Below are 25,187 nucleotides of genomic sequence, written 5' to 3'. Positions count from 1 at the left end.
GGGCAGAGTGCAGCCAGTGCCTGCTGTGTGGGTAATGAGAAACAGAAGGGCTGAGATGGGCTTGGATGATACTCGGAACGTTTGGTTCAAACTCTCTCTACTGTGAGCTACAATGTCAAGATTAACATGTATTCATCTAACAGAGCCACGTATGTGTTCTTTCCCCACCCATTATCCTATCCCACAGTGTGACCCCTCTCACACACACACACACACACACACACACACACACACGCACGCACACACACACACACACACGCACGCACGCACGCACGCACGCACGCACACACACACACACACACACACACACACACACACACACACGGCTAGTCTGTTGATCTTCTAATGCTGCCATCAATGTAGGGTTCATTGCTGGGCACTAATTCGACAAGGAGCTGTGAAAGCACACTGTTTTCCAAACATCAGAAGTCATCACTGGCACCGTTGTTAATAATGACAGCAGAGAGGGAGGAATAGAGGGAGAGAAAGATAGGGGTGAAGGGACAGTGAGTATCTTTCATGGGTAATGTGACATGCGTTACACTGCATTAGCCCGAAGGGACATTCCCAGGTCAAAGAAGCGCTCTGTCTCACATGATGGGTGCCTTTGGTCACACTCTGTACTGAGGGGCAGCGAAACAGCTTTGAAGAAAAGGGTTGTGGAGTAAACAATCATTTAAAAAAAATTCCCCCGAAGGGTTTGGGGTGGTGAGGTTCAAGTTTACGTTACAGTAGTTTGTCTTTAGGGAGATCTGACTCATTGACTTCAATGAAGTACAGTCAACTCCTGATGAGCGCACGCTGTGGTCACCAGTCCTAATTCAAGTACTGTATATGATTTGTACTGGCTCAGGATTTGGTTGAATGCAGTTTTGCATCTGGAGTCAACTGTAGTGATAGGTTGACGTCTAGGATGTCCACTTCTAGTGTCTTTCTCCTTCCTAATATTTTTGGGGGACAAATTAAAAAGATAGAGCTAAGCAAAGGGTAGGAAAGAGGCAGACACATCATCACAACCACAGGACTTCTATCTACACTATATACACTGTGTACAAAACATTAGGAACACCTTCCCAATATTGAGTTGCAACCCCTTTTCCTCTCAGAACAGCCTCAATTCGTCGGGGAATTGACTCTACAAGGTGTCGAAAGCGTTCCACAGGGATGCCGGCCCTTGTTAACTCCAATGCTTCCCACAGTGTCAAGTTGGCTGGATGTCTTTTGGGTGGTGGACCATTCTTGATACACATGCAAAACTGTTGTCTTGCCCATTTACCCTCTGAATGGCACACATACACAATCCATGTCTCAATTGTCTCAAGGCTTAAAAATCCTTCTTTAACCTGTCTCCTCCCTTCATCTACACTGATCTGAAGTGGATTCATCAATAAGGGATCATAGCTTTCACCTGGACTCGCCTGGTCAGTCTATGTCATGGAAAGAGCAGGTGTTCCTAATGTTTTGTACACTCAGTGTACAACAGCATCAATACAGTGCTCCACATTCAATCACAGCATCAGATTCCTTACTATATAAGACAGAAAAACACAGAACTGCAAAGGCATATGAAGAGAAAAATGACTTCAAATATATCCTCTCCCTCTCATCCAAGTCCCCAATAACCATCTCTGGCTTGTCACCCTTGCTATTAAAGCATAAGAAATCAATCTGTTTTTACAATTGGGTGGCAGTCCACAAAGCTACAGAATACTAACATGAATACTACATGAGACAAACTCTGAACTGTTTTTGCCATAAACCTATTGCGAAAATGTTTGGCAAGTGCTGCCATTTATTATTGCCTCACACGAAGACAGACCCAATCAGATCAGCAGTTTAATGAGAAACAGACCAATCCTAGTAGCAATACAGAACATGAAGTCAAACAATCAAAGATGCCATAGCAAACTATCCAAGTCAAATCCTAGCAATATCAAATAGCAATATCAAACAGTGTAAAAGCAATTTAGCGAAGGCGTGAAAATGAATTCATTCTTAAGTCCTTGAATTCAGAGTAGTATACGGGATATGTTAAAAAAGCCACACATATATTATACAGTACAATATTTCAACCTTCTTTCAATGTTCATATAACGTTCCCTATGTCTCAACCTCAGGCATTTTCACTATGACGCCTCTGCCACAGCCCCTTTGGGTTTGCCTTATGTCGTGTACCTTATGGACATTCCTATAGAGGTTATAACCAGGGGGAGTCACACCCGGCAGTGTCATTTCTCCACAATATGACAAAACCTATGTTTTGTCATTCATCATCAATAATACTCATATCTGATTGTATGCATTGAACCTCTATCCATCCACTCATCTTTCCCCAAAGTATCCTCTTCTCCATCAACACTCTCCCAGCTAAACATTCTAGACCTAGGGGTAGACAACTAGATTCAGCCGCGGGAGGATTTTTGTCGTAGCGGATGGTAGGGGGGCTGGAACATAATTTGTACACTGCAAACTGACCACAACTAAGCCCTTAAGAGAGAAAAAAACCCTGTAATTTCATTCCTTGAATTACATTTAGACACGATCACGTCTCTTTTTAAAATTTATTTGTGGGAATACTTGGGAACAGATTTCCTAAATTAACAGATTTTCATAAATTAAACTAATTTCTAGATGAATTTCCGGCGATTTGACAGTTTATTCTGAACCAAAACTTTGAGGGACCCCTGTACGCAACACTTGTGGGTTTAAGTACATTTGAGTACTTCTTCCTCCAGTCAGAGGAGACTTTGCCGGATCAGTCCTTTAGGGCACTTATTTTCTCTAGGTGGTTTAAAACTACATCAACTGAGTAAGGGCACTTCTTAGGACACATCTTATGGCCGTCTCATTATGGTTTCAGTCAGGATCAGGTTACACGACTGATCTTCAATTAGTCCTTTAGAGCACATCATGCGATACTTGATTGAGTGCGCAGGGCCCCTCTCATGCTGAAGTGTACTTGTTAGTAGCACGTGAGTTGCTCTGGTCGGAGGCCCGGTCTGTGATTTTGAGCTTCATACAGGACTGCTTCTCATCAATCAACATCTCCGCTGGCAGACACCAGCAACACAGGCATGACTAGAGATAGATAGATAAATAGTTAGATAGATAGATAGATAGATAGATAGATAGATAGATAGATAGATAGATAGATAGATAGATAGATAGATAGATAGATAGATAGATAGATAGATAGATAGATAGATAGATAGATAGATAGATAGATAAATAGATAGATAGATAGATAGATAGATAGATAGATAGATAGATAGATAGATAGATAGTGAGAGCGAGAGATAGATAGATAGATATTGAGAGCGAGAGATAGATAGATAGATAGATAGATAGATAGATAGTGAGAGCGAGAGATAGATAGATAGATAGATAGATAGAGAGATAGATAGATAGATAGATAGATAGATAGATAGATAGAGAGATAGATAGATAGATAGTGAGAGCGAGAGATAGATAGATAGATAGATAGATAGATAGATAGATAGATAGATAGAGAGATAGATAGATAGATAGATAGATAGATAGATAGATATTGAGAGCGAGAGATAGATAGATAGATAGATAGATAGATAGTGAGAGCGAGAGATAGATAGATAGATATTGAGAGCGAGAGATAGATAGATAGATAGATAGATAGATAGATATTGAGAGCGAGAGATAGATAGATAGATAGATAGATAGTGAGAGCGAGAGATAGATAGATAGATATTGAGAGCGAGAGATAGATAGATAGATAGATAGATAGATATTGAGAGAGATAGATAGATAGATATTGAGAGCGAGAGATAGATAGATAGATAGATAGATAGTGAGAGCGAGAGATAGATAGATAGATAGATAGAGAGATAGATAGATAGATAGATAGATAGAGAGATAGATAGATAGATAGTGAGAGCGAGAGATAGATAGATAGATAGATAGATAGATAGATAGATATTGAGAGAGATAGATAGATAGATATTGAGAGCGAGAGATAGATAGATAGATAGATAGATAGTGAGAGAGAGAGAGAGAATGAGCTCTTTGTACATACATAAAAGGCCATTAGGGGGTAACTCTATTTGGCACGCTGTATAGATGCTGTGTGTGTGTCTGTCTTACCCTGAAGCAGCTCTTGAAACGCTTGCTGACCATGTAGAGAGCGATGGGGTTGATGCAGGAGTTAAGAGACGCCATGTTGATCCCGATGTAGTCTAGAACCAGGAAGAAACTGGAGAAACACACACACACACACACACACACACACACACCCAACATGCTATTTCATCTCCTATTTACAATATGAAGGTCAGTGTAGCGGGCGTGGAGCACAAATGATATTTCTCACCTGAGCAGTTCACAGCGGTTGGGGTCCTTCTCGTCATAGATGGTGAGCTTGAGGATGCGGCTGAGATGGAGGGGCAGCCAGCATAGAGCAAACACCAGCACCAGGCAGAACACGGTCTTGGCCACCTCACGCCTCTACACACACAGAGATCAATCAATCAGCCAACTAATCCAACTATCTGGCTACAGTGGCCTTCATAAGTAAAAGAGACCAATCGAAATGATTTAGGCTGAAGATAAAGGGCGAAGAGAGAGGTTACCTGTTTGAGATGGTCACTCAGGGTGATCTGGACTCCGTTCTTCTTCCTCAGCATCTCACAAGTCATCAGGGTGTAGAAGACGGCGGTAACGGCCAGGGGCAGGCAGAAATACACACTGAACAGCCACCAGTCCTTAGCCGACTTATAGAACTGGACGAACACAAAGACAACACCAATAAATACAGGGCACACCTGCAGTTCACAACGCAAAACACCCACTAGAAAGAGCCGCGGACTGTAGAGGAAATCTGACTCTGACTGGTTCTATAGGCTTGGGAGTTAGTTGGGACGCCAACTCCTAATGCTGCAGTATGACGGAAGTGAAGAAGCGTGCGAAGGAGTAACCTCAAGCAGACCAAAAGGGTCTGTGTGACGTAGTTCACCTCCGGCAACACATCACTTCATCTAAGACCTCTTTGGGACGACAACTACTAAAGCTCAAACCTGTCATCTGTTGGGCTCTCTGAGACGCGCTCACACACTCACACACGGGGGCCTCAAAAGTCAAATGATTAAAAAAAAATAAAATCAAGGTGAGCACAAGGGGAGAGCCGGCACACGACGGCAGCTTTCCCCGCACCAGGCCCCGACCAGGGACACTCCCTATAGCCTACTGTTGCTTGTGTGCGTGCGTTCAATGTGTGTGTATTCCTGTGTGTGTCTACGCACGCTCATAAAGCCTGATTTCTGCATGGGGTGTAGCAGACAGATGCGGAGGTGCTCTCCCTTGTAGTCCATGGCGAGCATGTCGAAGGCTATCGCCTCGGGGACCGCCAGCAGTATGGACAGCAGCCAGATGAGTGCGATCTCTATAGCCGTCCACTTGGGAACACCGATCCCCTTGATACGGTTCCACGAGGCTACCGCGCGGTACCTGGGTGTAGGAGCAGAGGGGGAGAAACATCAGGGCAACGTTTTCTGTGTAGTCGATAAATACAACTGTGTGTGTGTGTGTGTTAGCATACCTGTCGATGCTCAGAGCACACAAGCTCAGCACAGTAATGCCCACTGAAGCTTTCTGGACAAACGGCACTAGTTTACACAGACCTACACCAAACGGCCAATCCTCGGCTAGGAGCTTGGGGTAAAGACAGGGGGATAGAGAAATCAGGGTTACTCCCAATGATCTGTCATGTAATTATATTAACCATATGGTATTTAATAATTACCATGTCATTTCTATGTAAATATTTTGTAAATAGGCTAGCGGGCCAAAACATAAAGCACAACACAAAATGTCGCACTATGCATTTCACGCTATGAATCTACTTTATGATATTGTATAAACAATGAAAGTTTAGATGCTTTTACCAGTCATGAGTAAAAGACAAGAATCTCTAATTGTTAACCTTTTTAATGCCTGCTTATGAGGCCTATTGTAATCACATGTGGAGGTTAACACCAAACTGACTCTAGATCAGCATTGAGGGTCAATCTCACCCTACTGTATTGGAATCATATGTGGTGGTCATATCTCTACAGCACACAGATAGATTCTTCTGGTATGCATTTCATAATTTCAAGTTTGGCCTCCCATTACCCAAATATCTGTAATACTCTATCCAGGGTCGTTCCACCTCAAAAAGAACAAGAAAGAGGACTTCAACACCCACCATCGCAGATTGTTTTGAAATTGTTTACGTGGTTAGAAACAGATAAGATTAGCATTCCTGCAACATTCATTTGATCTCTGCGCAATTAAGCTAATCGATTGCACCCAAATTGACCATTTTAATTTAGATTCATATATTATTCAATAAATATAGTACCTAACATCCAATTTGAACATTTTTTTTACATATATAATGCGTAAGACATGAGAAATTGTCAAAAGACATCAACGGACCCCACACATCCCACACCAATGCTAACCCAACAACGAGTGGACAAACCATTAGGAACACCTGCTCTTTCCAGGACATAGACTGACCAGGTGAATCCAGGTGAAAGCTATGATCCCTTATTGACGTCACTTGTTAAATCCACTTCAATCAGTGTAGATGAAGGGGAGGAGACAGGTTAAAGAAGGATTTTTAAGCTTTGAGACAATTAGAGACATGGATTGTGTGTGTGTGCTATTCAGAGGGTGAATGGGCAAGACAAAATATTTAAGTGCCTTTGAACGGGGTGTGTTAGTGGGTGCCAGGGTCTGTGGGTGGCTTTTGGCCACTTCTTTGCATTCCTCATGTCTTACTCGTTGTTAGCTGGGACCGAATCGGATGTTAGATACTATATTTATTGAATATTATATGAATCTCATAAATTACATTTTTGGTGCAATCAATTAGCTTATTATCTCAGAGATCAAATTATTTTTCAACAAAATATATGTTTCAGGAATGCTCATCTTATCTGTTTCATAATACAGAAACGATTTCAGAACAATCTGAGATTGTGGGTGTCATGGCTTGCTGAGATGACGTGGAATGTCTCTCTCTCTCTCTCTCTCTCTCTCTCTCTCTCTCTCTCACACACAGGCCTACCATAGCAAAACATACATATACTGAACAAAAATATGAACACAACGTGCAACTATTTCTAAGATTTTACTGAGTTACAGTTGATATAAGCAAAATCAGCTCTTTGAAATAAATAAATTAGGCCCTAATCTATGGATTTCACATGACTGAGCAGGGGTGCAGCCATGGGAGGGCATAGACTAACCCACTTGACAGCCAGGCCCACCCAATAGGGAACCAGGCCCAGCCAATCAGAATGAGTTTTTCCTCACAAAAGGGGCTTTATTACAGACATAAATTATCCTCAGCACCCCCCCCCCACCCCTTAGACCAGGGCTGCCCAACCCTCTTCCTTGAGATCTACTATCCTGTAGGTTTTCAGTCCAACCCTAATTTAGCATATCTGATTCAGCTAGGTGTTGTTGAGCAGCTAGTTAGTATAATCAGGTGTGTTAAATTCAGGTTGGACTGAAAACCCACAGGACGGTAGAACTCCAGGAAGAGGGTTGGGTAGCCCTGCCTTAGACAATCCCAGAGGTGAAGAAGCCAGATGTGGAGGTCCTGGGATGGCATGGTTACACCTGGTCTGCGGTTGTGAGGCAGGTTCGACGTACTGCCAAATTATCTTAATGATGTTGGAGGTGGCTTATGGTAGAGAAATTAACATTCAATTCCCTGGAACAGCTCTGGTGGACATTCCTGCAGTCAGCATTGCAATAACACGCTCCCTCAAAACTTGAGACATCTGTGGCATTGTGTTGTGTGAAAGAACTGCACATTTAGAGTGACCTTTTTAGTTGTCCCCAGCACAAGGTGCAAGTGTGTAATGATCATGCTGTTTAATCAGCTTCTTGATATGCCACACATGTTAGATAGATGGGTTATCTTGGCATTGGAGAAATGCTCACTAACAGGCATAAACAAATTTGTACACAAACATTGTCTGCAATTTTCCAAATGTATTTTTTATTTTTCTTTGCTCATGAAACACTTTAGATGTTGCTTTTATTTTTTTGTTCAGTGAAATATTCAAGCATAACAGAGACAGAAGGGGATTTCAGCAGTTAAGGAAAATATGTAACAATACAGAGAGACCTAGCTACTGTGTTACAGAGACCTAAAGCTACTGTGATACAGAGACCTATAGCTACTGTGATACAGAGACCTAGCTACTGTGATACAGAGACCTATAGCTACTGTGATACAGAGACCTAGCTACTGTGATACAGAGACTGAGCTACTGTGATACAGAGACCTATAGCTACTGTGATACAGAGACCTATAGCTACTGTGATACAGAGACCTATAGCTACTGTGATACAGAGACCTAGCTACTGTGATACAGAGACCTAGCTACTGTGATACAGAGACCTAGCTACTGTGATACAGAGACCCATAGCTACTGTGATACAGAGACCCATAGCTACTGTGATACAGAGACCTAGCTACTGTGATACAGAGACCTAGCTACTGTGATACAGAGACCTAGCTACTGTGATACAGAGACCTATAGCTACTGTGATACAGAGACCTATAGCTACTGTGATACAGAGACCTAGCTACTGTGATACAGAGACCTATAGCTACTGTGATACAGAGACCTAGCTACTGTGATACAGAGACCTATAGTTACTGTGATACAGAGACCTATAGCCACTGTAATACAGAGACCTATAGCTACTGTGATACAGAGACCTATAGCCACTGTAATACAGAGACCTATAGCTACTGTGATACAGAGACCTAGCTACTGTGTTACAGAGACCTAAAGCTACTGTGATACAGAGAACTATAGCTACTGTGATACAGAGACCTAGCTACTGTGATACAGAGACCTAGCTACTGTGATACAGAGACCTATAGCTACTGTGATACAGAGACCTAGCTACTGTGATACAGAGACTGAGCTACTGTGATACAGAGACCTAGCTACTGTGATACAGAGACCTATAGCTACTGTGATACAGAGACCTATAGCTACTGTGATACAGAGACCTAGCTACTGTGATACAGAGACCTATAGCTACTGTGATACAGAGACCTATCTACTGTGATACAGAGACCTATAGCTACTGTGATACAGAGACCTATAGCCACTGTAATACAGAGACCTATAGCTACTGTGATACAGAGACCTAGCTACTGTGATACAGATACCTAGCTATTGTGATACAGAGACCTAGCTACTGTGATACAGACCTACACTACATGGCCAAAAGTTTGTGGACATCTTAATGCTACAGCATACATTGACATTCTAGACGATTCTGTGCTTCCAACTTTTAATTTTTATTTTACTTAACTAGGCAAGTCAGTTAAGAACAAATTGTTATTCACAATGACGGCCTCCCTAAAGTCAAAAAACCTCCTGCGGGGACAGGGGCTGGGATTAAAAATAAAATATAAATATATAATAAAAAATAATAAGAAACCCACATCACAACAAGAGAGGCAACACAACACTACATAAAGAGAGCCCTAAGACCACAAAATAGCAAGGCAGCAACACATGACATACAAATCATTAAAATCCAGACAGAAAATATTTACCCAAGAAGCAACCTAATATCACACAGTCAACCTCTCAGTCATTTAGTAAGTTCACCATTCTGCCATTCTCACTGCATGCATGGTAGCAACACAACATGACAACAACATCGTAGCAGCACAAAACATGGTACAAACGTTATTGGGCACAGACAACAGCACAAAGGGCAAGAAGGCAGAGACAACAATACATCACACAAAGCAGCCACAACTGTCAGTAAGAGTGTCCATGATTGAGTCTTTGAATGAAGAGATTGAGGTAAAACTGTCCAGTTTGAGTGTTTGTTGCAGCTCGTTCCAGTCGCTAGCTGCAGCGAACTGAAAAGAGGAGCGACCCAGGGATGTGTGTGCTTTGGGGACCATTAACAGAATGTGACTGGTAGAACGGGTGTTGTATGTGGAGGATGTGGGCTGCAGTAGATATCTCAGATAGGGGGAGTGAGGCCTAAGAGGATTTTATAAATAAGCATCAACCAGTGGGTCTTGTGACGGGTATACAGAGATGACCAGTTTACAGAGGAGTATAGAGTGCAGTGATGTGTCCTATAAGGAGCATTGAATGCAAATCTGATGGCCGAATGGTAAAGAACATCTAGCCTCCCGAGAGCACCCTTACCTGCTGATCTATAAATTATGTCTCCGTAATCTAGCATGGGTCTAGCTTTGATATGTGCTAAGAGAAGGACAGTGTACCGTCTAGCCATAATCCTAAGTACTTGTATGAGGTGACTACCTCAAGCTCTTAACAGAGGTAGTAATCACACCTGTGGGGAGAGGGGCATCCTTCTTACCAAACCACATGACCTTTGTTTTGGAGGTGTTCAGAACAAGGTTAAGGGTAGAGAAAGCTTGTTAGACACTAAGAAAACTTTGTTGTAGAGTGTTTAACACAACATCCGGGGAGGGGCCAGCTGAGTATAAGACTATCATCTGCATATAAATTAATGAGAGAGCTTCCTACTGCCTTAGCTATGTTGTTGATGTAAATTGAGAAGAGCGTGGCAGTGGCTGAAAGAGCAGATTTTCTGACTTTATACACTGCACTCAGAGAAGTAGTTAGCAAACCAGGCCAAAGACCTCATAGTGTAAAGGCTGTTGTAGTAATGAAACCAAGGTGCAGCGGAGGACGTGTGTTCATCTTGAAATTTAATTGAAAAAGAGAACAGTACAAAAATAAACAAAAGCCGACAGCAAAACAGTCCTGTCAGGAAATACTCTAAACAGAAAACAATCACCCACAAACCCCAAAGGAAAAACAGGCTGCCTATGTATGACTCCCAATCAGCAACAACAAACTACAGCTGTTCCTGACTGGGAGCCACACACAGCCAACCAAAGAAACAAACCAACATAGAAAAATAAACATAGAACGCCCACCCATGTAACACCCTGGCCTAACCAAAATAGATAACAAAAAAAAAACTCTCTATGGCCAGGGCGTTACACATAGAGACACCAATACTCCTTAGCCAGCCCACAAGAATGGAATGGTCTACCGCATCAAAAACTTTGGCCAAGTCAATAAAAATAGCAGCACAATATTGCTTAGAATTAAGGGCAATGGTGACATCATTGAGGACCTTTAACTTAGTGGCAACAGTTTGGGGAAGGCCCTTTCCTGTTTCAGCAGACAATGCCCCAGTGCACAAAGCGAGGTCCATACAGAAATGGTTTGCCGAGATCTGTGTGGAAGAACTTGACTGGCCTGCACAGAGCCCTGACCTCAACCCCATCAAACACATTTGGGATGAATTGGAACACTGACTGTGAGCCAGGCCTAATTGCCCAACATCAGCGACAGACCTCACTAATCCTCGTGACTGAATGGAAGCAAGTCCCTGCAGAAATGTTCCAGTATCTAGTGGAAAGCCTTCCTAGAAGAGTGGAGGCTGTTGTAACAGCAAGGCGGGGACCAACTCCATATTAAGGCCCATGATTTTGGAATGAGGTGTTCGACGAGCAGGTGTCCACATAATTCTGTAGTGTAGCTACTGTGATACAGAGACCTAGCTACTGTGTTACAGAGACCTATAGCTACTGTGATACAGAGACCTATAGCTACTGTGATACAGAGACCTAGCTACTGTGATACAGAGACCTATAGCTACTGTGTTACAGAGACCTATAGCTACTGTGTTACAGAGACCTATAGCTACTGTGATACAGAGACCTAGCTACTGTGATACAGAGACCTATAGCAACTGTGTTAAAGAGACCTATAGCTACTGTGATACAGAGACCTATAGCTACTGTGATACAGAGACCTAGCTACTGTGATACAGAGACCTATAGCTACTGTGTTACAGAGACCTATAGCTACTGTGATACAGACACCTAGCTACTGTGATACAGAGACCTATAGCTACTGTGTTACAGAGACCTATAGCTACTGTGATACAGAGACCTATAGCTACTGTGTTACAGAGACCTATAGCTACTGTGATACAGAGACCTATAGCTACTGTGATACAGAGACCTAGCTACTGTGATACAGAGACCTAGCTACTGTGATACAGATACCTATAGCTACTGTGATACAGAGACCTAGCTACTGTGATACAGAGACCTATAGCTACTGTGATACAGAGACCTATAGCTACTGTGATACAGAGACCTATAGCTACTGTGATACAGAGACCTATAGCTACTGTGATACAGATACCTATAGCTACTGTGATACAGAGACCTAGCTACTGTGATACAGAGACCTATAGCTACTGTGATACAGAGACCTATAGCTACTGTGATACAGAGACCTATAGCTACTGTGATACAGAGACCTATAGCTACTGTGATACAGAGACCTATAGCTACTGTGATACAGAGACCTATAGCTACTGTGATACAGATACCTATAGCTACTGTGATACAGAGACCTAGCTACTGTGATACAGAGACCTATAGCTACTGTGATACAGAGACCTATAGCTACTGTGATCCAGAGACCTATAGCTACTGTGATACAGAGACCTATAGCTACTGTGATACAGAGACCTATAGCTACTGTGATACAGAGACCTATAGCTACTGTGATACAGAGACCTAGCTACTGTGATACAGAGACCTATAGCTACTGTGATACAGAGACCTAGCTACTGTGATACAGAGACCTATAGCTACTGTGATACAGAGACCTAGCTACTGTGATACAGATACCTAGCTACTGTGATACAGAGACCTAGCTACTGTGATACAGAGACCTATAGCTACTGTGATACAGAGACCTATAGCTACTGTGATACAGAGACCTATAGCTACTGTGATACAGAGACCTATAGCTACTGTGATACAGAGACCTATAGCTACTGTGATACAGAGACGTATAGCTACTGTGATACAGAGACCTAGCTACTGTGATACAGAGACCTATAGCTACTGTGATACAGAGACCTATAGCTACTGTGATACAGAGACCTAGCTACTGTGATACAGAGACCTATAGCTACTGTGATACAGAGACCTAGCTGCTGTGATACAGAGACCTATAGCTACTGTGATACAGAGACCTAGCTACTGTGATACAGAGACCGAGCTACTGTGATACAGAGACCTAGCTACTGTGATACAGAGACCGAGCTACTGTGATACAGAAACCTATAGCTACTGTGTTACAGAGACCTATAGCTACTGTGATACAGAGACCTATAGCTACTGTGTTACAGAGACCTATAGCTACTGTGATACAGAGACCTATAGCTACTGTGATACAGAGACCTAGCTACTGTGATACAGAGACCTATAGCTACTGTGTTACAGAGACCTATAGCTACTGTGATACAGAGACCTATAGCTACTGTGTTACAGAGACCTATAGCTACTGTGATACAGAGACCTATAGCTACTGTGATACAGAGACCTAGCTACTGTGATACAGAGACCTATAGCTACTGTGATACAGAGACCTATAGCTACTGTGATACAGAGACCTATAGCTACTGTGATACAGAGACCTATAGCTACTGTGATACAGATACCTATAGCTACTGTGATACAGAGACCTAGCTACTGTGATACAGAGACCTATAGCTACTGTGATACAGAGACCTATAGCTACTGTGATACAGAGACCTATAGCTACTGTGATACAGAGACCTATAGCTACTGTGATACAGAGACCTATAGCTACTGTGATACAGAGACCTATAGCTACTGTGATACAGAGACCTAGCTACTGTGATACAGAGACCTATAGCTACTGTGATACAGAGACCTAGCTACTGTGATACAGAGACCTATAGCTACTGTGATACAGAGACCTAGCTACTGTGATACAGATACCTAGCTACTGTGATACAGAGACCTAGCTACTGTGATACAGAGACCTATAGCTACTGTGATACAGAGACCTATAGCTACTGTGATACAGAGACCTATAGCTACTGTGATACAGAGACCTATAGCTACTGTGATACAGAGACCTATAGCTACTGTGATACAGAGACCTAGCTACTGTGATACAGAGACCTATAGCTACTGTGATACAGAGACCTATAGCTACTGTGATACAGAGACCTAGCTACTGTGATACAGAGACCTATAGCTACTGTGATACAGAGACCTAGCTACTGTGATACAGAGACCTATAGCTACTGTGATACAGAGACCTAGCTACTGTGATACAGAGACCGAGCTACTGTGATACAGAGACCGAGCTGCTGTGATACAGAGACCTATAGCTACTGTGTTACAGAGACCTATAGCTACTGTGATACAGAGACCTATAGCTACTGTGATACAGAGACCTATAGCTACTGTGATACAGAGACCTAGCTACTGTGATACAGAGACCAAGCTACTGTGATACAGAGACCTAGCTACTGTGATACAGAGACCTAGCTACTGTGATACAGAGACCTAGCTACTGTGATACAGAGACCTATAGCTACTGTGATACAGAGACCTATAGCTACTGTGATACAGAGACCTATAGCTACTGTGTTACAGAGACCTATAGCTACTGTGATACAGAGACCTATAGCTACTGTGATACAGAGACCTATAGCTACTGTAATACAGAGACCTATAGCTACTGTGATACAGAGACCTATAGCTACTGTGATACAGAGACCTAGCTACTGTGATACAGAGACCTAGCTACTGTGATACAGAGACCTAGCTACTGTGATACAGAGACCTAGCTACTGTGATACAGATACCTAGCTACTGTGATACAGATACCAAGCTACTGTGATACAGAGACCTAGCTACTGTGATACAGAATGTGGTCTGAGGAGAAGAATGTATTTGGCTTGCAGACTAGTGTCCGAGCATGATATGATTCTAGCCTGACGAGTGATTTTGAAAATAAAACAAGCTTACTGGGGCAGCCTGGCCTCAGGTAAAATCACTGAAGAAGCAAAGCCAGAAAAAAATCCATATTACAACCTATGTGTTGTGATAATTGTGTTGTTTGCTCTATAACCTATTAGTTCATATCCCTTGCGACCGTGAAATATAGGCCTAAGGCCGAGACAATAAGAAGACACAGTGGCAGAATAAATTAAACCACACCTTTGTTTCATCACAAAATCGGAGAGCAACCTCTGTTGGGTGAACTCCACAAGGCATATTGCATGTCACAAACAGTTACATGACCTAAATCAGGAAAGCGCCAATGTAAGCGAGCTAACCACCGGAGGACAACAACACAACGAGATGCAACAATTCAAGTTGTTTCTGTCAATTACGTATTGCTATCAATGTGATGTGATAGGAGTGAAGCCAAATCCAAACTGGCTTCCCTTAACACTTTTTTTTGGGGTGTGCCAGGACCATTCACAGTTCGCTTCCTCAGTTTAGTTTTTAACGGTATTATTAAACATTTTTTTATCAAGGTAGGCCAAATACTCACTGGCTTCCCTTGCATTCATCCTACGGGCGGCAACAATGCCATACTCTTTTAGACCAGACAGCATCAGATACAATTGAAGTCAGAAGTTTACATACACTTAGGTTGGAGTCATTAAAACTTGTTTTTCAACCACTCCACACATTTCTTGTTAACAAACTATAGTTTTGGCAAGTCGGGTAGGACATCTACTTTGTGTAGGACACAAGTCATTTTTCCAACAATTGTTTACAGACAGATTATTTCACTTATAATTCACGGTATCACAATTCCAGTGGGTCAGAAGTTTACATACACTAAGTTGACTGTGCCTTTAAACAGCTTGGAAAATTCCAGAAAATTAAGTCATGGCTGTAGAAGCTTCTGATAGGCTAATTGACATCATTTGGGTCAATTGGAGGTGTACCTGTGGATGTATATCAAGGCCTACCTTCAAACTCAGTGCCTCTTTGCTTGACATCATGGGAAAATCAAAAGAAATCAGCCAAGACCTCAGAAAAAATGTGTAGACCTCCACAAGTCTGGTTCATCCTTGGGAGCAATTTCCAAACGCCTGAAGGTACCACGTTCATCTGTACAAACAATAGTACGCAAGTATAAACACCATGGGACCACACAGCCGTCATACCGCTCAGGAAGGAGACACTTCCTGTCTCCTAGAGGTGAACGTACTTTGGCGCGAAAAGTGCAAATCAATCCCAGAACAACAGCAAAGGACCTTGTGAAGATGCTGGAGAAAACAGGTACAAAAGTATTTATATCTACAGTATAACGAGTCCTATATCGACATAACCTGAAAGGCCACTCTGCAAGGAAGAAGCCACTGCACCAAAACCGCCATAAAAAAGCCAGACTACGGTTTGCAACTGCACATAGGGACAAAGATTGTACTTTTTGGAGAAACGTCCTCTGGTCTGATGAAACAAAAATAGAACTGTTTGGCCATAATGACCATCGTTATGTTGGAGGAAAAAGGGGGAAGCTTGCAAGCCGAAGAACACCATCCCAACAGTGAAGCACGGGGGTGGCAGCATCATGTTGTGGGGGTGCTTTGCTGCAGGTGGGACTGGTGCACTTCACAAAATAGATGGCATCATGAGGAAGGACAATTATTTGGCTATATCGAAGCAACATCTCAAGACATCAGTCAGGAGGTTAAAGTTTGGTTACAAATAGGTCTTCCAAATGGACATTGACCCCAAGCATAGTTCCAAAGTTGTGGCAAAATGGCTTAAGGACAACAAAGTCAAGGTATTGGAGTGGCCATCACAAAGCCCTGACCTCAATCCCATAGAAAATCTGTGGGCAGAACTGAAGAAGCGTGTGCGAGCAAGGAGGCCTACAAACCTGACTCAGTTACACCAGCTCTGTCAGGAGGAATGGGCCAAAATTCACCCAACATATTGTGGAAAGCTTGTGGAAGGCTACCTGAAACGTTTGGCCCAAGTTAAACTATTTAAAGGCAATGCTACCAAATACTAATTGAGTGTATGTAAACTTCTGACCCACTGGGAATGTGATGAAAGAAATAAAAGCTGAAATAAATAATTCTCTATGCTATTATTCTGAAATTTCACATTCTTAAAATAAAGTGGTGAGCTGAATTGACCTAAGACAGGGAATTTTTACTAGGATTTAATGTCAGGAATTGTGAAAAACTGAGTTTAAATGTATTTGGCTAAGGCGTAGGTAAACTTCCGACTTCAACTGTAGATGGCCTACATATAAAGAGAGAGGAGTGCTGTTTTGCTCACTCGGATGCTTTCTCCCGTGGAATACATTCAGCCACTTGCGAATTGAAGGACAATTATGAAACACAGACACAAAAGACTACATTATTTAATGTTTTTTTGTGTTTTAGTTACATTTTTTGGGGGCATCCATGAATACACCCCACTGCCGGCCTCAGAGCAATGCTCCTTGCCCTTAGAACAGCCTCAATTCGTCAGGGCATGGATTCTACAAGGTGTCGAAAGCGTTCCACAGGTATGCTGGCCCATGTTGACTCCAATGCCTCCCACAGTTGTGTCATGTTGGTTGGATGTCCTTTGGGAGGTCGACCATTCTTGATACACACGGGACACTGTTGAGCGTGAAAACCCAGCACCGTTGCAGTTCTTGACACAAACCAGTGCACCTGGCACCTAAAACCATACCCTGTTCAAAGGCACTTCAATCTTGTGTCTTGCCCATTCACCCTCTGAATGGCACACATACACAATCCGTGTCTCAATTGTCTCAAGGCTTAAAAATCCTTCTTTAACCGGTCTCCTCCCCTTCATCTACAGTGATTGAAGTGAATTTAACAAGTGACACCAATAAGGGACCATAGACTGACCAGGTGAAAGCTATGTCACGGAAAGAGCAGGTGTCCTTAATGTTTTGTACACTCAGTGTATGATACCTACTAATGATGTAGTTACTTGAGACAGAAACAAAAGTGGGGAGGATGGATGGGAGTAATCCACGACAGTCTAGCAATCCAAAGGTTGCACGTTCGAGTCGCATCGGGGACAACTGGAGCATTTTAGCTAAGGCTTCCCTTAACCCTTATTCTAAACTAAACCCAATTCACCTAACCTGCTACCTTTTGTCATTAGTTCCCCTAACCACCAACATCAATAATTATCCCTTGTTGTTATAGCGCAACAAGCAACTTGGTCTCAGGTAAAGATGTGTAATACTACACATCCTCAAAGATGTATGACAAGTTACATCATCCAATTCGTATGCTATTGCATGACCGGGTAAGACGTACGTGGACAGAGAAAATATTTTTGACCCAATATTACAGTACAGCCTGTTTCTCACCTTGTACCACTTGACCACTGTGTGGATGTGCGTGTGTGCGCATGGTGCATGCGTGTGTGTATCTTATGTTGGCGTGTGCTTGATTGTTCTCACCTTGTACACATTGATGGGAATATCGATCACAATGTGCAGCAGGTCTCCCAGCGCCAGGCTGGCGATGAGAATATTGGGGCCATTGCGCATGCCTTTGTTCTTGTAGATGATTCTTAGGAGCGTGAAGTTCCCGATAATACCGACTATGAACACGAGACACGATACCACAGTGTTGATGTACTTAAATGTGTCTCTGATCTCGGTAGGCCCCGAGCACATCGGCGGTAAAGGCCGCATGTGCCGAGGAGCGGAGACATTGGCGTTGAACCTCGCCAGGCTCTCTCTACCAGAGACTACTGGTTTCTGTGTGGCGGACGGCAGGACTACTTGTTGGTTGGGCTCGTTGGTTTGTCCGGTAACCACGAGGAGATGTCCCGCCAGGAGAACCAGCGGGAAACAGATGAACAAGGTCTTCGTCATAATCAATCCCGATCTCTCATTGGGTGCTCTGAAACAAGGAAATCTTTAGGCTGTCATTTCAAAACACGAACACAGCCTAAAATATTCCCCCCAATTGCAGAAGAGTTCAATGTAACGAGACATGAGCAGGTGAATGTCAGAAAAACACTTTTCTTACCTGCAAGATGGAAAAATGCTTCTCTTAAGATACCTTGAGTAACAGTTTGCTTTGGTAAGCCTACTCTCCCAGTTGAGAATAAAACGTTTGAAAACGACTTCCCCAACTTATATAGAAGGGCAGTAATGGTTACAGAAAAAAACGGAATTATTCCAATTTTATGTCATGGTCCTCTTGTCCAAACGCTCATCAATTCTCTTCCCGCGTCCACATGATGTTTTGATGTTGATCCTTGTCTGGTAGTTGTTGGCATGTGTGCTCTGCTAGGTCTAAAGTTTAAATAGATGTTACATCTCAGTGAGACAAAAACAGGTAAAATAGCCCAAAAAGTTATAGAAAATGAATCAAAATGTCCTTGGTCATTGCTCCAATTTGATGGTACAGACTTCTATCCTTTTCTGGTCCTGTTACCCTACTGGCTCCGTGCGCAGACCGCAGTCTAACAACTTTAAATCCTTGAGCACTGTCATCCGTTACAGCGATTACTGCCTCCACTTGACCCCTCCCTTCTTCAGAGAGAAAGAACAATCCAGTGGATAGAATTTAGTGTATGCCAGCGGGATAGCCGCTTATTAAAACATATTTATTGTTCAATAAAGTGAGGGGAAGAACATATTTTATGACCGTGGAACATTGTGCCCTGTTACGACTGTGACTGAGGTGCATCTTGTCACCATGGGACAGGAGTCAGGGCAAGACCTCCCAGATTATAGCCTTCAGCCATTTTACAGGAATTCCTCCATCCAACTAAAAAAACAGCTGAAAGGTTAGGCTTACCTGGATTTGTCCTGATTTACAGTTATGGAGTTGAAAATCCTGTATTTATCTTAACCACGGTTCGGGAGATAATAATATATTCGATTCTGTAGGATCTATATTCTATCCACACCTGCGGCTGTTTTCCAAGAGCTGTACTGTTAGCTGCCATAATACCGTCACTACCAGATGTTTTCTTCTCCTGTGATTGATCACCGTCCCAGAGGTAGAGAGGGAGAGCATTGCATTGGTCCTCATCGTCAAAATGAGTTAGAGTAACTTACCCGGTCTCTTCCAATCTGCTCATATCTGCTCTCTCACCTCTCTGCAAGAGACGCACAAACCTTTTAGTAACTCACAGGAGTCCCACCACAGGGACTTGGTATGTGTGTGTTTGTGTGGTTTTTCTAGAGAGGAATAGAGCACACATTCCAGTCTTCAGACTGGAGTCCATGAACCCTAGACCATGTTTATACAGTTATGCTTCCCTTATCCAGTCTCTTTCACCAAGATGAGTGAGTGAGGTTTTGCGTGCGTGCGCGAGTTCAGTAATGTTGTCTGCGCTGTAAACAAAGTGTCCTTTCTTACCAAACTGTATGAGGAGGGAATGCTCTGGTGTCTGTCTGTCTGGGCAGAGGCATACAGGCTGTTATCAACCAAAAAGGAACTAATAACATTACTGCTGTCCTACGAAGGAGTGACAGTTTCCCGCTTACTCTCTCACACCCCAAATCTAATTCCTCAGTCCTCCTCCCCAGCTCCATAACTCATCTTCTCCCTTCCCTCCCCAGGCCGCACCCTTCGACTTCCTCATCTGCAATATACTGCGGGCATATAAGTACGTCGTTGGTTAATTTGAAAGAAAATAAAATAAAAAGTTGACTAAGTTTTTGTTGCTGCCAACTGCAGCCCTCCTGATATTTGCCTTTAAAGAAATGTCCCCATTGGCAAAATGACTTTGATACCCCTGTGTCACGCTCTGACCTAGGAGAGCTGTTTTTTCTCTGTTTAGTTAGGTCAGGGTGTGATATGGGTGGGCATTCTATGTTTTTTGTTTCTATGTTTAGTACTTGTTTTTCTATTTGTATGTTGGAGTTTTGGGATGATCTCCAATTAGAGGCAGCTGGTTTGCGTTGTCTCTAATTAGAGATCATATTTAAGTTGGGTTTTTTTCTATTGTGTTTTGTGGGTAGTTGTTTTCCGTTTTGTTCTGTTGCCTGACAGAACTGTTTGCTGTCGTTTTGTTTCTTTGTAAAAGTGTTTAGTTTTCATTAAAGAATAATCATGAGCACTCAATACGCCGCGCCTTGGTCCCCTCTATACGACGCACATTACACCCTGCTTTAGGACAATGGCGAGTTTTGTGAGTTGTCTGAAACAAGTGAATACAGTCTCAACTAGGACCCCTCCTTGGACATCCAACAGAGTCTGATCTTTCACCCCAATAGCCCTAAGCCATGTTCCCAGTCCTGCTGAGTCATGTCTTGTGTGACCTAGGCCCCACACACACACACATGCAGCTTAGTAATCTAGTGTGCCCCTGCCACCTAGCCCTGGGTCCTAACTTCAGCCAAAGGCTGCCCAAGGAACTCTAACCTCTGACCCCTGGCCTTTGAACAGCAAAATAGACTTTTAGAATCAAATTAAGAGGTTGAAACTCCTGACAGATAACACAGAATGACACACCAGCTCTATAGAGTGGCAATGGGAAGTCCTGGGGCTCTGTCTTCACACAGACACAAGCACACAGAGAGTCAGGACTCGCTACAGGGAAAGCTGGATGTTCCTTGTTGAAACGGAGCAACAGAAGCATCACTTGTTTCACACAACACTCAAGAGTGTTTCTGTATATCGTTTGGAACAAATAACATTCGTAGGGTAAACATGAGTTACTGTAGGTTATGTTGGGAGATGAGGAGCATAAGACCCAAAACTGGATGAAAATCCTTCTTAGCTATTGCACACCACAAAAGTACAAATAGGCAGAGGTGTGGGAATGTACTTAGTTTTTTATACTCTTTTGAACAGCTTCTGATAAGTTGACTTATTTCACCAGTCTCAAATCAAACTTCAAGAGTGAGCTGGAGAGAGACGGGTTGATGCACATGCAGAGTGAGAGAAGGGGGAATTTGGACAATGGAGAATATAAAAAAATATATATGTGAGAGAGATAAAGCAATGGATAGATCGATACAATAGATTACGAGGTGGACTAAGGATACAGTACACATAGCAGGGTTTAGAGATGTGGCCAGAGGGTTATAGGGTGGATCATTATACAAGAGTTTCATGTGGATACGATGAATGCTAGGAGTGAACAAACTCCCTTTGTCTCTGAGAAAAACATTCACTCCTGAACAACAAAAAAAGAAGAGAGAGTCTGGAGGGAGCTTTTGCCCCAGGCTCTGGTGTTTTTAAGTTGTGGATTCAAATGTAATTCGGACAGACCGCTCACCCCTTGTTGTGTCCATACAGGTGTGTGTGTGTGTGAGGATACACACCTTAACCAGAAGATATGGGGGACGATACATTTCCCTGTACTGAGCATTTCCCAAATTGGCAGAGCTCATGAAAATAGCCAGTGTGTAGAATACCCAAATGTGTCATGGAAAGAGCAGTGTTCCAAATGTTGTTGTTTTTTTACACTCAGTGTAGATCCCCTACATACTGGTCTTAACCAGGAGAAGAAGAAGAAGAAAAAGTGGTCGAGGGAGGTTCTCTTCTGCACTGTTCAACCAATCCAGTCAATGCGGAGGAGGAGTTAAAGATGGTGTATCACCTTGACATCCAAAAGCAGAAGTCGGCATCACGGGCTCTCTTCCCATTTCCCTTGAAAACCGGAACGTCCAGTTGTCGGGGACTCGGCAGAGGCTATGTCATAGCTGACACACCATTCTTTCTGAAGGCATCTTTGAATCTTAAAATTGGTCACAAAAAAAAAAAAAAAAACTGGGGGAGGTTTATCAGAAATTCTGTTACCAAACTTTGCATCTGCACAGTTCTTCCAGTGAATGTGTTTTGTTTTACAATGTGTCGTCGTAAATTGGTAAAAGTAGTCCCCGTGCATCCGGTAGAGTTGTATGGATTGTTAAACTTTGAAATCAATGCTTTTTGTTTAGTATACATTTAAGTGAAAGATCTGAGTCTCAGCTCAATTCCGTTCCCATGGAATTGACCATTACTGAACCAGGCTTGCTTTATACATGCCCCGTATGTGAACACGGTCCTATGAAAGGCCAGTACACTTCCGTGGTGAGAAGTTTAACTCAACTTTCCCCATGACATTTGAGAAGGAACTGACGTGTTGTTGCCTGTCAATCGATTACTGAACTGTAAACCTCATTAGAAAAATAAAACCAATCAATCTCCAATCAGATAAGAGTAACACAGTCCTGACCCCTGACTCCTCAAACTAACCATCACCACTCTATGGTAATATAATGGATGCCTTTCAGGGATCTTTGCTTTTTTTTACCTGTTCTGCTCTGATGGAGCCAGAGGGAGTTATCATGGAGTGGCACAGTCACACTGTACTACTGTAACAGAAATGGGCTACATTTTTGGCTAACACCACTGAAATGTGAAAAAAAAAGACTTTTGGTCATATTGTTTAACTGGGGTTCTTTATCAATTAGAAGAGTGATCATTTATGTAGGTTTGAAGTGATCGTCACACGCGACTCATGCACATAGCATAAAGACAAACTTACCAGCTGCAACACCACAGAAAAACAACTACCACACACGCATGTACACACACACACACACACACACAGTGTGTTTCAGATGGGTCCAGATGTATTAAGGTCAGTAATGACATTAGGAAGCAGTGGTCTGACTTATTAAGTTTCCACCCATTCATTTACTCTCTCTCTTCCACCATCTTTTCTTGGCCCCCATATCTCCACTCTCTCTCTCTCTCTCACACACACACACACACACACACACACACACACACACACACACACACACACACACACACACACACACACACACACACACACACACACAGAGAGAAACGGTCCAGATCCCATTAGCGAGCAACAAAGGCCCCTGTTGTCTTGTCCCCTCCGGGCCCCACAGAGGCCCTTGAGGGTCCACATGTATCGTCAATCTCTGTGCATTAAGTCTTCATTCCTGCCCTAACCTACTTACACTCAACTACAGAATTCTGCCTCTTCCCTCCTCTTTGCTCTTTTATGTTGGCATTAGAGGCAGAGATTAATGTGTTGTTTTGACAGTACTGCATACCAGTGGAGGCTGCTGAAGGGAGGACGGCTCATAATAAATGCCTGGAATGTAGCCCGTCCTCCCCAATTAAGGTGACACCAACCTCCTGTGCTGCATGCAGCCTGTGTCTGGGCGGCAGGCGGCCTTGTTGGAAAGGTCATGGGATACTGGAGAGGTTATGGAACCTAAGTTGGAGGACAGCGAAAAGGCCACAGTGTCTGCTGCCCACTCTTGACCTCTGTCTCAGTGTGGCCCGTTCTTAATCTCTTTATTACTCACTGATACACTGGGTAACAGAGAGAGACAGAGGGGCAGAGGGACAGGGGAGGGACATGATAGAGAGACAGAATAGCAGAGGGACAGGGGAGGGAAATGATAGAGAGACAGAGGAACAGAGGGACAGGGGAGGGAGATGATAGAGACAGAGGGATAGGGGAGGGAGATGAGAGACAGAGGGACAGAGGGATAAAGGAGGGAGATGATAGAGAGACAGAGGAGCAGAGGGACAGGGGAGAGAAATGATAAAGAGACAGAATAGCAGAAGGACAGGCGAGGGAGATGATAGAGAGACAGAGGGGTAGAGGGACAGGGGAGGGAGATGATAGAGAGACAGAATAGCAGAGGGACAGGCGAGGGAGATGATAGAGAGACAGAGGAGCAGAGGGACAGGGGAGGGAGATGAGAGAGACAGAGAGACAGGGGAGGGAGATGAGAGAGACAGAGGGGCAGGGGAGGGAGATGAGAGAGACAGAGGGACAGGGGAGGGAGATGATAAAGACAGAGAGACAGGGGAGGGCGATGATAGAGACAGAGAAACAGGGGAGGGCGATGATAGAGACAGAGAGACAGGGGAGGGAGATGAGAGAGACAGAGGGACAGGGGAGAGAGATGAGAGAGACAGAGGGACAGGGGAGAGAGATGAGAGACAGAGGGGCAGAGGGATAGGGGAGGGAGATGATAGAGACAGAGAGACAGGGGAGGGCGATGATAGAGACAGAGAGACAGGGGAGAGAGATGAGAGACAGAGGGGCAGAGGGATAGGGGAGGGAGATGATAGAGACAGAGAGACAGGGGAGGGCGATGATAGAGACAGAGAGACAGGGGAGGGCGATGATAGAGACAGAGAGACAGGGGAGGGAGATGAGAGAGACAGAGGGACAGGGGAGAGAGATGAGAAACAGAGGGGCAGAGGGATAGGGGAGGGAGATGATAGAGACAGAGAGACAGGGGAGGGCGATGATAGAGACAGAGAGACAGGGGAGGGAG

At 43.4% G+C, this 25,187-nt stretch overlaps 1 protein-coding gene across 2 annotated transcripts; it reads right to left on the bottom strand.

Annotated features, from left to right (window-relative positions):
• Positions 1–1,770: 1,770 nt before the first annotated feature.
• ednrba (endothelin receptor Ba) lies at positions 1,771–20,175 on the bottom strand. 2 transcript variants are annotated; one of them, XM_029725095.1, is made up of 9 exons: positions 19,714–20,175; positions 18,937–19,445; positions 18,360–18,807; positions 5,567–5,679; positions 5,271–5,475; positions 4,602–4,751; positions 4,343–4,476; positions 4,117–4,225; positions 1,771–3,078 (listed from the first exon to the last, which is right to left on the bottom strand). In XM_029725095.1, exons 3-9 carry the CDS (start codon positions 18,777–18,779, stop codon positions 2,944–2,946), a joined length of 1,266 nt encoding a protein of 421 aa, XP_029580955.1. In that variant the 5' UTR covers positions 18,780–18,807; positions 18,937–19,445; positions 19,714–20,175; the 3' UTR covers positions 1,771–2,943. The 2 variants fall into 2 exon arrangements, with proteins under 2 accessions (XP_029580955.1, XP_029580954.1); XM_029725094.1 differs by having other exon boundaries at positions 18,937–20,175.
• Positions 20,176–25,187: the final 5,012 nt, after the last annotated feature.

Source organism: Salmo trutta, chromosome 31, assembly GCF_901001165.1.
Source record: "Salmo trutta chromosome 31, fSalTru1.1, whole genome shotgun sequence".
Lineage (NCBI taxonomy): Eukaryota > Metazoa > Chordata > Actinopteri > Salmoniformes > Salmonidae > Salmo > Salmo trutta.
The sequence above is the reverse complement of the archived record's forward strand: the minus strand, read 5'-3'. Positions and strand labels throughout refer to the sequence as shown.